Source organism: Palaemon carinicauda, chromosome 6 (genome assembly GCF_036898095.1).
Source record: "Palaemon carinicauda isolate YSFRI2023 chromosome 6, ASM3689809v2, whole genome shotgun sequence".
Classification (NCBI taxonomy): domain Eukaryota; kingdom Metazoa; phylum Arthropoda; class Malacostraca; order Decapoda; family Palaemonidae; genus Palaemon; species Palaemon carinicauda.
In genome coordinates, this window is record NC_090730.1 from 17,803,738 (window position 1) to 17,818,737 (window position 15,000).

Sequence of the window (15,000 nt, forward strand, 5' to 3'; positions counted from 1 at the left end):
AGTACTTTGTAATGGAAATAAATATTTATTAAGATCAGATATCTTTGGCCTATTTTACTCCATATGAAAAATAACAACAAGATTTATAACGACGATCAATCAAGTAAATATCAGAAATTATCTTCCAAAACCAAATCCTCCGAAGCCTCCAGATCCGACAGGGGGTTTGCAAACGTGTTCCTCGAGACACCTGTCGAAGCAGCACTTGTCGACGCCTCCGCACTTGCTGTCATTGGAGCATGTCTGTGGAGGGGCAAAGCTCCTGACGGGTGGGCACTGGGGTCTTACGGGAGGGCATTGACCTGGCTTGACGAAGGGAAGGGTTTCAGGTTCGTTGTTGCTTTCGCAGCAGTAGGCCTGTCCCTCGGGAGTTCGGCACCAACGTCTGCATGTCTGGGAAGCACCACCTCCAAAGCCCCCTCCAAAGCCAGGGTTGATTCCTCCAAAGCCACCTCCATGTCCTCCTCCAAAGCCACCGCCATGGCCTCCACTGATACCTCCAAAACCACCACCAAATCCTTGATTACCGCCACCGAAACCTTGGTTTAATCCTCCAAAGAATCGTTTATTTCCTCCATTATTTTTATCATTTGCAAAGGCAACAGCTGCCAGACAGGAGACGAATAAAACCTGAAGCCCCTGGAAAAAAGAGAAGAAATTAAAAATTAATATTTGACTTTTGTTTTCAACATCTGGGTGAAACTAATTTACAATGCTATTGTTTACATTGTCTTTCCCTTTCATGAGCGATAAAAGACATATAGAATGAATTGAACTGGCTACTGTAATTCTTCATTACAAAGACTCAAACATATGAATATTCAAGAAAGATCTTCTGAGTCACTTACCTTCATGTTGTTTATAGAAGATTCGGATGAGTAGTGATTCTTCTTCTTCTGTTGTGAGGAGTGATTGCTGTCTACTCGAAGCTCAGTCCTTTATACCTCAAACTGCGTCTGGTAAAATTCCCTTCGCCAATGTTGCGTTGCGGGAAGCCCGGACTCTTTGAACCTGGAAAGTAAGTGACGCATCTCTCGTTCACCGCAGAGTTGGGATGTCTGTTATTACGATTGTTTAATATTTATTGTTTAGTTAGATTTAATTTACCCTTCTCATTATAAGAGACTTAGATGACTCGAAAGTCAACCGAACCTAGAAACACTAGATGAGAAAGTAATATACTTTACAATGCATGATGAGGTAGGAAGGAATTTTGAGAAAAGTTGGCAATTGAAAATGTGTCTTATTTCGAAATTTATCTCTTTCATGTAAGAGTTGTTATGGTTTCCCACATATCATGAATGAAAATATAATAGAACAAAAACTTTAGCTTTTGTGACAGCGATTAGTTCCGAAGAGGGAATAAAAATAATGAAGTATTAGAAGATATGAAATTTTATCAAAATGATAATATCGAAAAAAATATATCAACATAATCATATTCGTGTCTCGACTTGTAGTCATTAGATTTGAAATGCAAAATGAGCGTCTACGAGAAAAATTTTGTATATAAACAACAAGCAGCATTTGTGTGGGGTCCCAAAACCATTAAACATTCAGTGAAAATATTCCAATAACGATAATCATGTAACCTTTGCCCTTCAGAAGGACACCAAGCCACAAGTAACAACAAATAGGTAAGAGTAAATTCAATGACGTCAAGCTGATGACGTCACATCTACGCAGTTAGATTTAGTCTGCATCTTGCACTGTTGTCTGAAGACTGGACAGTAATAATCATTTCTTTACTTGTAACCAAGACCTGTAGGTCTTGCTTTTAACAAAGAAAGTAATGTGGTTTTTGTCTCTTAGAGAGTTAATTTGACTGTTTTCCACCGAATGTAGAAACCCATAGTGAAATTAAATATAAATCTGTTAAATTTTCCTTTTTCAAAGAAAATATTCTCATTTGTTTGAGGTTTAGTGACTCTATTTCTTACCACTTAGAAATGTAAGCAATTGCCTTCATATTCTATTAGGCCTAAACGTACATTCACCTTTAGCACCTAAAGATAATATGTCTGTTAATGATAATTTCTACAGATAAACAAAATGGACTGAACTTCACAGCAATCAGTCATTTGTTCTATATTTTTACGATGAACGAGAACAAAGAATCATGAGCTTCTTAGACAAGTCATGAATTCCGTACCCTACTATTTCCTTTGGCTTTTCTTAGAGTTGGGGAACTGGTTTTTACTTGTCTCTCCTCCGGCCGCTCCCCACCCCCCACTCCGGCAATGTTAAGTAAATGTAACGATAATTTCTATAATCTTCTGGTCACCAGAGAATTTCCCGAACTCGTCAATATTTTTTCTTCACCATTGCTAAAGAATTGTAGATTTGGAAAATTCCATTTCCGACATAAAATCAATTGGAGAAGATTTATGTCCAACAGATGCACTTGATGTTTTATCATTGTTAATGGAAAATACAGTTTGATATCATTAAGTATATTGACATTCTTAATCAAACCACAAAGATTATATCAGGTCGTTTCCTGATGATTTCAGATATTTGTTCGGTGTTATTGACCTTAGATGTCAGGATGGCAGATAACTCCTAATCAATCAATTAATCAATCAGATATTTGCCATATTTTGATAAATCATGATATAAACCAACATTTGAACCGAAAGTATGGAAATAATAAATAAGTTGATATACCATGAGAGACGAGATAAATATTTTGGTGTGAAGAAATAAACGAAACAATTAATATTTTATGTATCATCTGAAAGGTGGTTTCTGATGGAGTCTGCTAAGATATACGTCTTCCAAAGGATCCGAAATATTGTAATTAACACCAAGGAATGTATTTGATAGTAGTAATAGTAGTAGTAGATGAATACTCACGCTTATATATATATATATATATATATATATTTTCTTTCTATATATATATATATATTTGAATTATATATATATATATATATATATGTGTGTGTGTGTGTGTGTGTATATTCATATATATATGTATATACAGTACACACACACACACACACACACACACATATATATATATATATATATAACCACACACACACAACACACACACACACACACATATATATATATATATATACATACATACTCACACACACATATATATATACACACACACTCATATATATACATAAGAATATGTATATATATGTGTATATATATATATATATATATATATAAAACCACACACACACATATATATATAAGTATATATATATATATATATATATACATACATACTCACACACACATATATATATACACACACACGCATATATATACATAAGAATATGTATATATATGTGTATATACATATATATATATATATATATATACATATATATATATATATATATATATACATGTATATGTATCGTGTTTTGAGTAGTTATTTCTTAACTTGTTGAGAGGATTTCATTGCTATGATTAGTAAAGCTGTACTAGTCAGGTACAACTATACTAGGTTGGTTTGCTTTGACATGACTGAACTCTTAGTCCTGCTGTGGACCAGAAACGGCTAAATTTGTTGCTGTTGTTGATGTGCATATATATATATATATATATATATATATATGTATATACATATATATATATATATATATATATATATATATATATATATATATATTTATTTATATATACACACATTTGTATATATATACATGTATGTATGTATGTATGTATGTATGTATATTACTTCAAGCATCTTTGAAGTCATATAATTTGCATATCGTTGAGGAAATCTTATGAAGTACTTTTCTCCCATTGGTAGGGAATTCCAGAATTTAAAGTTTTTAAGAACTAATGAATTTTCTGATCGGCAATGAGTATTTGCGTTGAGCACTGATTCATGAATAATCCCAGTTACATCACTAACAAGTAACACCCAGTTTTGAAATCGTATTAAACAATGTTTATATCCCGATGGAAGTCATTGATAGAAGCGGTTGAATTCTCCTCTTATTTTCACAACAGATTCCTGACAATAAATCCCTTAACTTTTGTCTCAGCTATATGTAAACCCGAGTAAGGAACAGTTGATATATAATATTTTCAGCTCCTGCACACAGAAGATTTGTAAAAATAATATCTGAACTCTCTCTCTCTCTCTCTCTCTCTCTCTCTCTCTCTCTCTCTCTCTCTCTCTCTCTCCGGACATATTTCAGCCCCCTCGTAACTAAAAACTATGATAATTAGTTCTAACATCATAACCATTATTATCTTTCCGGTACCAAAAGTATTTAAATAAAAAAAGAACGTAATCAAAAGAGCGGAGCAATGTCTGTCCTAAGTGGTTGATAGAGGGTAGATATACTCATGACTTATTTCAAATTATATCTGTTGACGTATGCATTTCTTTCCAAACTGAATGAAATTTAATTAATCACAAAGAGCATTTGTAACCAAATGCAAAATGAAAATAATGTTCCAGTTTTTTTAATATCATGTTGCTTGTTGAATAATCTTTTATCATCCTCCTATCATATCTCTGTCGGTTTGCTATTTTCAATTAGTTATGGAGTGATAGATTAAACTGTATTTGGGGATTTTCTTTCTTCCAGAAGCTCAGTTATTTCTTAGCTCAAACAGGGTGATTAATGTTCTAAAATATTGATTAACAACCTCCATTCGATATTTGGTCTACTACAGCAACAATTTTTAAAAAATGTCAAAATCTATTTTAAGTCACAAGAGTTCTTTCATTAAAATGGAAGATGTAAATTCGGAATACTTCTGAACCTTTCCTAAATTTCTGTTTTTAATCACTACTTTTTAATATCCATCTAGAAAAGGATTTTTTTTTTAAAGTTATACAGTACATAAAATATGTCATGAATGGCTATAAGAGGGAGAAATTTAATTGATTTTATAGTTGATTTCTTTCATAAGTTTCTTGGTCAAAATCAATCTTTTAATTGCGTCGGGTAACAAACAGCCCGAGAAGTAGTTTGAGAATGATGTGAAAAAATTCGTTTCATTATAACTGTATATGATAAAGAGTTTTTTAATCCTATGAACATTTTCATTTATACTGAAGAATATATGACAAGATATGTGAACACTTATTTGACACGAGTGTTAATCTTCATCTGACAAAGGATCAGGTTAGGAATAAAATAAGAAGACTTAGTAAAGAAAATAAATATTTATTATTATCAAATATCTTTTATCTCTATTACTCTAAATCATAAATAACAATCAAATTCCTAACGACGATCAATCAGGAGAATATCAGGATTTATCTTCCAAAACCGAATCCTCCGAAGCCTCCAGATCCAACAGGGGGTTTGCAAACGTGTTCCTCGAGACACCTGTCGAAGCAGCACTTGTCGACACCTCCGCACTTGCTGTCATTGGAGCATGTCTGTGGAGGGGCAAAGCTCCTGACGGGTGGGCACTGAGGTCTTACGGGAGGGCATTGACCTGGCTTGACGAAGGGAAGGGTTTCAGGCTCGTTGTTGCTCTCGCAGCAGTAGGCCTGTCCCTCGGGAGTTCGGCACCAACGTCTGCACGTCTGGGAAGCACCTCCTCCAAAGCCCCCTCCAAAGCCTGGGTTGATTCCTCCAGAACCACCTCCATGGCCTCCACCGATTCCTCCAAAACCTCCACCAAATCCTTGGTTCAATCCTCCGACGAAAGCTTGGTTTAATCCTCCAAAGAATCGTTTATTTCCTCCATTATTTTTATCATTTGCAAAGGCAACAGCTGCTAGACAGCAGACGAATAAAAGCTGAAGTCCCTAGAAAGAAAAGAAAGAGAATTGATTAGTATTAATATATGAATTTAATTTTCATCTTTTGAGTGAAACTAATGAACAATGGTTTTGTTTACACTTTCTTTCCCTTTCGTGAGCGTTTAGAGACATATTGAATTGAACTGGCAACTGTAATTCTTCATAAGATAAACCCAAAGATATGATAAACTTCAAGAAAGACCTTTTGGGTCACTTACCTTCATGTTGTTCGTAGCAGATTCGGATGAGTAGTGATTCTTCTTCTTCTGTTGTGAGGAGTGATGTCTGTCTACTCGAAGCTCAGTCCTTTATATCTCAAACTGCCTCCGGTAAAATTCCCTTCGCCGATGTTACCTTGCGGGAAGTCCAGATCTTTGAACCGGCAGAGCACGTGTTGCAGAGCAAGTGACGCATCTCTCGTACATAGTAACATGAGGAGTTTATACATGAGATTATTTCCTTTTTATTAGTATCAAAACGTTTCCATCTTCAAAGATATTCCCAAAAGGAATGATAACCAAAACAAACGAAAGAAGTCGATAAAATATTGATCATGCTGTTGTGAATATTTGATTCTGGTGGGATAAGCATCGAAAAAATACCCAGTTTAACAATATGTCATAATGCACGATGGACAGTAGCCAATTTTTTTTTCGAGAGGCTTTAAGTAGAAACAAACGTCAAAATTAAGGTAAATAGATATTAAAATCCGTCATATTTTATCACTAAATTGTCAGCAGCGAAGAGCAAAAAATAATCAAATGAATCATTTCGTGTCTTTAATGTTAGTATTTAGTTTTGTTTTGTAATAACGGTATTTAACAATATATTTCCTAACTATGAAATAGGTAAGTATGAATGGGCAGACCTAAGGTAAACAATCTGTCTGCCTAGTAAATGGGTGATGGGGTAAACACAAACAATTATTATGCAACTTGGACTCTAGAAAGGAGAGTTTGCTCCAACCGCCAGTAGATGGCTGAGCGTGAAACCCATGACGTCAGAGTAATGACGTCATATCGATGACGTTGAATCTGGTTTCAGTCTCGCACGCCTGATTGGGGAGTCGAGAGCAACTACATTCTCGACTCTAGATATTTCAGAGAAATTATTTTTTAACGTTTTTCCCAATTTCAGAAGAATATAGACATGCCTAAACTTAATTTTTTTTTATTTTCCATCACTGTTTTTACTATTTTATATATTGTTGAATTAAAGGTTGAGTTGGATTACATTTATGAAATTGGGTAATATGGGCCAAAGCTGAACATGGGGAGACATTTTAGTGCTTTGATGCGACTGAGAGAAACTCGGCTGTTATCGCGAAGCAAAAGTCAGGACGTTTGATAAGAAGAAGAAATATATAAAGGATGTAGACTTAAAGGCCAAAAATAGCTTTCAGAATAATTAATCAGAAAAAAATATTCTATTCGCACAACTTTTTTTTCCTGTCCGGTAATACTGGTAATATTGACATGTTTCTGTAAAATTAATTTTTAATACTGATTTATTATCTGTATATTTCCTGATCGTGACGGAACTCTTCGCCGCTTCAACTGAACTTATCATATGAAAAACATTAAATTTTTCATTCAAAAGAAATTCATGCAGTATCATTTGGGCCCAAAAATCATTCAAGAAGATCAATCAATAAACTGTATTACTAAATTAAATTAAAGGAAAAGGAATCAAGTGATGTATTAAAAAGCATTTGAAAGGGGCCATCCGGCTAATGCCATTTTTTAAAGACAGGACTTTGACATTCATACCACTTAATAAGGTGACTTAGGACATCTCCAAACTGCCTAGGATTTTTGCCTCTGACTTTCGGTTTTGCGACGCCAGACTGATTTATCCTTAAAATGAGTGTTTTTTTTTTATGATTAGCTCATCCGAACATTTCTGCTTCAGGTTTCTTTAAAGAATTGGAGAAAATATCACACAATATTTGTCCTTTGAAAAGCCTTGTAGAATAGGACAGGCTTCTATGCAAAGCACAATGTAAAATTACTATTTGCACTGCAAGAGGTAGGCCTACAAGGAGCAACATCCTGTTTGGGATTTAAAAGTGGATAAGTAATCTTTGCCTCTTTACCAGTTTAGAGGTTTTTTTCTAGGTCTCAGTGACAAGAGAGAGAGAGAGAGAGAGAGAGAGAGAGAGAGAGAGAGAGAGAGAGAGAGAGAGAGAGAGAGAGAGAGAGAGAACACTATAGAATAGCTGAGAATATTTCCTCTGACGTTTATATGTAAAGTGATATACTTCAATATGATTCTCAATTGCTAATTAACATGAACTCTAGCGGAACGATAACCAAATTAGAGTATAATTCCTCACAGCAGCTGTTATAATATATTCCTTAGATAATGCAAGATCTTGCATTGTGTCACCATCGCTTCTTCTACGGTTGTGTTATGTTTTCTCCACGTAGAAAAAAATACAAATTTCCGCTAGTATTGATTAATATAGTTCTCAACAAACATCCAGAACTACCTGAAATTCCAAATACATTTTCATGTGTTCATGAGAGAAGTAAGACATATTGATAGGCTATATAAAGACAAATATAATTTTAATGTTAATTCCCCACAATACATCGGAATATGCAAAACTTCTGGTGAGAATAAAACAGCGGAAAAACAAAACCTAACCAAAGTCGAAGCCACGGCATCAGCGGCGGCACCTTTTAGCACCATATGAACAGACACCTTTCCCAATGTAGTAAACATAGAATAGTCGATACAAAAAGACGAACTTAAGCCTTTTGTTTTTACATGATCTTTGGTCCTTAGAAAATAGAAATATGCTCAAATTCATTGTAATACATAAAATAATAATAAGTAAAAGTTAATTGATATTAAACAACTTGAAGGCTCATTTAGAACACCTCTGAAGTACTGAAAACAATATGAAGACCTGTTTCTGCACTTTCAAACCTCTAACAGCAGGCTCGGTCATTGATCCTTTAGGGGAATAACTACAAACTCTCTCTTCATGATGTGCTTTTCACTAAGTTTTTCATCGTCTTACAAGATTTCACAAATTATTTGTTTTTCCTTTAGATGATATCAAGAATCCAAGTAGTTTGCCCACCGTGAGCGGTAATGCCAGATGTAATCATTCATTTAGAATATAATTAAGTATTTTGCTAAGATTTTCTTTCATTGATTTACTTAAAAACTATTGTTTTTAGACCAATGTTCCTAACTTATTTTCTTCTTTTCAAGATAATGCTGGAATTCCTTTTGGATAGAAACTCGAGTTTTCCCGCTCAGTATTCATACAGAAACACCGGAGATTTCCCTCATGGACAGGAAATTTCCAGAAGACAAATCTAGTACAAAGATCATTATCACAATTTTCAAAATTCCAGTGTCATACGAGAGAGGAAAACCCCGGTTCTTCAAGTTCGAGGTTTCCTCCAGATTCATTATTTAGTACCGAATGTCATGGCTGCCACTCTCATGATTCAGCGTTTTTCTTTAGCCCACAATAGAGAGAAAATAGCTTTTAAATATTTTTTTGAGAATGGAAGTATTAAAAGCATGATGATAATTAGCTTCATATTAATATGCATTTTTACAACTACGAAAATTTTGGGGTACTGAACGACGCATGACTTGTTCGGCGTCAATGACCTTAAATGTCAAGATGCCAGATAACTCATGATCAATCAATCAATCACATGATTCGTTCGTATGTGCCAGATTCAAAAGTTACAATATACTCTGATTAACTAAAGGAAAGACAATAATTGAAGCCTTATGATTTGAGCAAATGATGAAAACTGTTTGAAGCGATTGAATATACAACTTTCAAGTGACCTACATGTTTCGGTAACATTAATTGTTTACTTGAAACGAACCTTTTTATCCTCTTACGATGCAAAGCAATAGAGACGTGTTTGTTCTCCATTTCCATTAAACAAAGAATCAATCGAAGGTTAATAATTTGAGATGATTTGCTGGAGGCTAAATCTCTACTTCGGGCTCTAAAACATAAGTTACATATTAGTAGTTAGTTGAATGTTTGATTTCTTTACGTGATTTGTTTATTTGGGAGAAGACTACACATGTGTATCTATTCAGATATATATATATATATATATATTCATATATATATATATATATATATAAAATATGTATATGTACACAGATATATATATATATATATATATATAAATATGTATATATATACATATATATATATATTTATATATATATATATATATATATAAATAGACATATACATATACATATATATATATATATATATATACATATACATACATATATATGTATATATATGTATATATATGTATATATATATATATATATATAGTTGAACTAGTAAAGAGTAATTTAAAACAGCTCATTTTACAATGCCAAGTAACCTCTTGAAATTGTAAACACAGGTACGATTATGAGTTAATATATTTTCTTCCCTAAGGATGATTTTAAAATAGATTTGAAGATATTTGGATTTTAGTTAATTTTCAATTCTACTTTTCCCTTAAGGAGTAATTGCTGTTGTATTAAAACTATTTTTTTTTCATCAAAAAGTTTGGCAAAGTCTTGTATTCGAATAATAAATTGAGTAAAAATTCAAAATTTCACATTGCAATTTTTGTCTTCATCTGTGTCAACTTGTGCCTTTATGAACTGAAATAGCTTATTCGGTTTCAATTTGCAATAAGTTCAACAAAATCGCTTATAATAAAAACAATATTAAGGAAAAAATCCAAATTCATGGCATTTTCATAATATTAAATTTCCCGGCACGCCATGAACGCAAGATGAGTCACTGGCCCTGCAGGCTCAAAGTGGCCGGACTTCCCGCGATGGAGGAGAGCAGCGTCAAAGATGGGGATTATACCGAATGTTGTCATTAGGTATAAAGGACTGTGCTTCGATGGAACAGTATCCATTCTTCACAAGGCAAGAAGAAAAGTCACAGCTCATCAACTCTGCTACATAAAACATGAAGGTGAGTAAAAGAAGTTTCTTTTATATTTGAGTACCTATGATACTTAATATCAATATCTCTTTGACTTTCAAAACCTATTTGATTGAGAAAATCTTATATTATACCAATTTCTGATTTCCTTTTTCCTTCCTTTCCAGGTACTTCAGCTTATTTTCGTCTGCTGTCTGGCAGCTGTTGCCTTTGCAAATGATGGAGGAAATAAACGATTCTTTGGAGGATTAAATCAAGCATTTGGAGGAGGATTTGGAGGTATCAGTGGAGGACATGGAGGTGGCTTTGGAGGAATTAACCCAGGCTTTGGAGGGGGCTTTGGAGGTGGTGCTTCCCAGACATGCAGACGTTGGTGCCGAACTCCCGAGGGACAGTCCTACTGCTGCGAGAGCAACAACGAGCCTGAAACCCTTCCCTTCGTCAAGCCAGGTCAATGCCCTCCCGTAAGACCTCAGTGCCCACCCGTCAGGAGCTTTGCCCCTCCACAGACATGCTCCAATGACAGCAAGTGCGGAGGCGTCGACAAGTGTTGCTTCGACAGGTGTCTTGAGGAACACGTTTGCAAACCCCCTGTAGGATCTGGAGGCTTCGGTGGATTCGGTTTTGGAAGATAAATCCTGACTTTCGTTTTAAGGAACATCTTTCAAATCTATATTACAATTCTTAAATTATGGACTTACAGAGACCAAAGATACCTGAATTAGATTAATAAATATTTATTTTTAATACATATTAGTGTTTACTACCCTTAAAAGTTATTCCCAGGTCAGCTGAAACTCATAAGTAAGTAGTAACTATAGTAGATTTATAGTGAAAGTGAAAAATATAATTAAGTTTGATATTGAATCTTCTAAGAGGGAAAAAAGTATATAATTATTAATATACATAATTCTTATTTTGGATTCTATTTTGAAAAGAATTTATCTTTATTATTGTTCTTCCTGACACAAAGTTTACTTTAAAAAAGTAAAAAGTAAGAGAGTTTTGAAATTGGAGAATTGTCTATGTTTGGAAAGAGATGGTTTCTCATCATTTAATTTGGTTAAAACAAAGTGAGTAAGAATTTGTTTGAAATTCGATTACAAAGTACCGTAAGGACTTATAACGTCTCGGGTATTCTAATTTAATGGTGACCAAGTGCTCTCTCTCTCTCTCTCTCTCTCTCTCTCTCTGTCTGTCTGTCTGTCTGTCTCTCTCTCTCTCTCTCTCTCTCTCTCTCTCTCTTTATTTATATATACATACAGACATGCATATGTATATATATATATATATATATATATAAATATGTTTATATATACATATATATATTCAAAAGTATATAAACATATATATATATATATGCGTGTGTGTATGTATATATATAAAGAGAGAGAGAGAGAGAGAGAGAGAGAGAGAGAGAGAGAGAGAGCACTTGGTCACCATTAGATTAAGAAGAAATGTATCGATTTGTAAAATAGATACATTTCTTCTTAATTGAACTATAAAAACTTTAAAAAATAATAGGAAGAGAAATAAGATAGAACAGCGGGCCCAGTGTACCATCAAGCAAGAGAACTCTAGCAAGAGAACTCTACCTCAAGAGAGTGGAAGACCATGATACAGAGGCTATGTCACTACCTAAGACTAAAGAACAATGACTTGATTTTGATGTGTTCATCTCATAGAAGAGCTGCTTACCATACCTAAAGAGTCCTTTCTACCCTTACCGAGAGAAAAGTAGCTAATGAACAATTACAGTATAGTAATTAACCCCAAGAGGGAAGAAGAATTTTTTGGTAAACTCAGTGTTGTCAAGTGTATGAAGACGGGTGAGAATATGTAAAGAATAGGCCACACTATTCGGTGTATCAGTAGACAGTGGAAAAATAAGCTGTGACCAGAGAGAAGAATCCAATGTAGTACTGTCTGGCCAGTCAAAAGACCCAATAACTCTCTAGTGGTAGTATCTCAACGGGTGGCTGGTGCCTTGGCTAACCTACTACTTACCTACCTACCTATATACATATATATATATATATATATATGAAATAAACACCCCAGATATAATTTAATCATTTATACAGATATTCATCAATATGTGTTTCTGATATCGTAAAAAAGATAAATAGGATACCTATCTAAAGTGCATTCAATTCTCGACATTAATGATTGAATATCATAGAGGTAAGACTGATGCTTGTATTATGTACCAAGATAACAGCTCTAAAAAACTTAATATCCGAGTATATCATATTTTATACTTCTTTTGATGCATTAGTTATCTTAGTTAGAGGGATTTTACCTATCTCTATCGAAATAAGTTTTATATGTCATTAGTCTCGACATCAAAGCTCAAAACTAGATTTGGAAAATTATTTACAATTTCCAAGTATAAAAGCGACCAGAAACGAAGTAAATAAAAGAGAAAAGAGATAAGAGAGATGAAATCTCTTCAGAATTGAGATTACGTTCTTTATGAAAAAAATATACTTCCTGGAATAAGTTCTTTTAGGAAGTAAGTTTTGAAGTCACTATTATCTATCCGGTATTAATATTCAGTGACTATTTTCTTTGGATATATTTGAACTTTCCACCACTAACCAAAACGGAAATTTTACTTCCAATCTTTGAAGGAAGCTTTTACTCTATTCTTTTCTTATAAATCTTAAGACAATCTTTCTTCAATTAGTTATATTAAAGACAATTGTTCCAAGGGATTTGATAACGCTGAAATTTTTTAATTGTTTGTAATGAATATCTACTGTATATTTAAAAGAGCAACTTCTGATAATTTTTGAAAATAATCCACGGAATATATTTCTTTTTACAGGTTTTTATCAAGATGATAAATTTTCTTCAAAAATATTGTATTAAATATACTTATCCATATTTTGAATGGGAACAATATTGTTTGGAAGAAAAAAATAATTTGTATTGGTAAAAATATTAAAAAAGCAATAGACATATGTAGACATACATACATATGTGTATGTATATACAAATATGCATCTATCTATCTATCTCTCTCTACATGTATTCGTGTTTATATGCGTATGTGTAGGTGTATATAAGTGTATGTATTGATATATGAATGCTTGTATATTGATACACATATGAGTTGTAAATATATATATATATATATATATAAACACACAACATATATATAAACACAATATATATATACATATATATATATATATATATATATGTAGATAGACAAATCTATATAATATCTTTTCATAAATACTAGTGAGCCATATAACATATTATAGGTGTACCGTTTGGAGAATAAAAAGAATTAAATGAGGTTTTTTACTTTATTAATAAATTAATATTTCAGAATGTTAATACATTTTGACATATTCTCTCTCTCTCTCTCTCTCTCTCTCTCTCTCTCTCTCTTTCTTTTCAGGGGTTTCTATTTATAGTTCTTAAGAAGCGTCAGGTACTATTCATATTCAATGTAAATTATTGTTTCTCAAATTTCGTATATAAGAAACATTAAAATTAATGGGAAATGGCCTTGCAGTGCTACCATATTTTCGATTTTCTAATGTTCTTTTTGAAAAATTAGATATTTATAAATAATTGAAAAAGATAACAGTGGTGATGGATTGATTGATTGATTTGGAGTTTTATGACATCCTGATATATAAGGTCATTAACGCCACCTGTGATAATGGATGCTATTCGTAAATATTGATTATAAACTTTGTTCTAAAAATTGAATACATTCAGGTTTAGTTAATTCTTCGCTGCAATTCCTTGAATTCTATCGATGAAAGCGAATATCCTTTCCTTAGAAGAGTCCTGGAAAGGTCTGGTCGGGTCTTTCGGTGCAGAAGTATTTCAGGGTAGTCGGGTCTTGGTTCCAGTAACGGCAGGGACCCCCGAAGGCGTTGGTGTAAGGACTTCCTCCAACTGCAAACGAGAAAAAAGGTTTAGGTTTGATCCTATTTTTTTATATTTTCTAGATCCTCAACATTACAGACAATGTATGAGCCATGTAAATCACCTTGTAAAGCGTTTTCTCATATGGTACTTACTGCCAGCATTGCCGAATCCAGGTTGTCCAATTCCAGAATGTCCAATTCCTACTCCTCCTAATCCAGGATTACCGAAGGTCGGGTAAGCAGAAGCCAAGCAGGCGACAAACACCACCATGAGGGTGACCAAAAGGATTGAACGAGCCTGAGGAAACAAATGGACAGAAACGATTAATTAAGGATCGGATGAAAGAGTATAGGGAACTCAGGGTATGATTATTTCTCAATGACAATTTTTCAAGATTCCTATTGAAATGCAA

General features: G+C 33.5%; 4 protein-coding genes across 6 annotated transcripts in view; 1 reads left to right on the plus strand and 3 right to left on the minus strand.

The window, feature by feature from the left end:
- LOC137642464 (uncharacterized) overlaps window positions 1–11,407 on the plus strand; it is an 85,873-nt gene extending 74,466 nt beyond the window's left edge. Inside the window, exons 1-2 of one of the 2 annotated variants that reach the window (XM_068375044.1) lie at window positions 10,563–10,724; window positions 10,862–11,407. In XM_068375044.1, coding sequence (XP_068231145.1) covers window positions 10,719–10,724; window positions 10,862–11,329 — 474 coding nt within the window. In that variant the 5' untranslated portion in view covers window positions 10,563–10,718 and the 3' untranslated portion in view covers window positions 11,330–11,407. Of the gene's footprint in view, window positions 1–10,562; window positions 10,725–10,861 lie in introns of those variants that run through there. The other variant, XM_068375042.1, reaches the window with a different exon arrangement.
- Window positions 1–15,000, minus strand: part of LOC137642463 (ATP-dependent RNA helicase glh-2-like) — an 87,617-nt gene that overhangs the window by 60,450 nt on the left and 12,167 nt on the right. The window lies entirely within an intron of this gene.
- On the minus strand, window positions 34–951 carry LOC137641999 (uncharacterized). Its single transcript, XM_068374560.1, has 2 exons — window positions 849–951; window positions 34–639 (listed from the first exon to the last, which is right to left on the minus strand). Exons 1-2 carry the CDS (start codon window positions 852–854, stop codon window positions 118–120), a joined length of 528 nt encoding a protein of 175 aa, XP_068230661.1. The 5' UTR covers window positions 855–951; the 3' UTR covers window positions 34–117.
- The window catches only part of LOC137642465 (uncharacterized), a 16,737-nt gene continuing 6,926 nt past the window's right edge, over window positions 5,190–15,000 (minus strand). The window contains exons 1-2 of one of the 2 annotated variants that reach the window (XM_068375046.1): window positions 5,959–6,044; window positions 5,191–5,746 (exon numbers count right to left, since the gene is read on the minus strand). In XM_068375046.1, coding sequence (XP_068231147.1) covers window positions 5,246–5,746; window positions 5,959–5,964 — 507 coding nt within the window. In that variant the 5' untranslated portion in view covers window positions 5,965–6,044 and the 3' untranslated portion in view covers window positions 5,191–5,245. Of the gene's footprint in view, window positions 5,747–5,958; window positions 6,045–15,000 lie in introns of those variants that run through there. The other variant, XM_068375047.1, reaches the window with a different exon arrangement.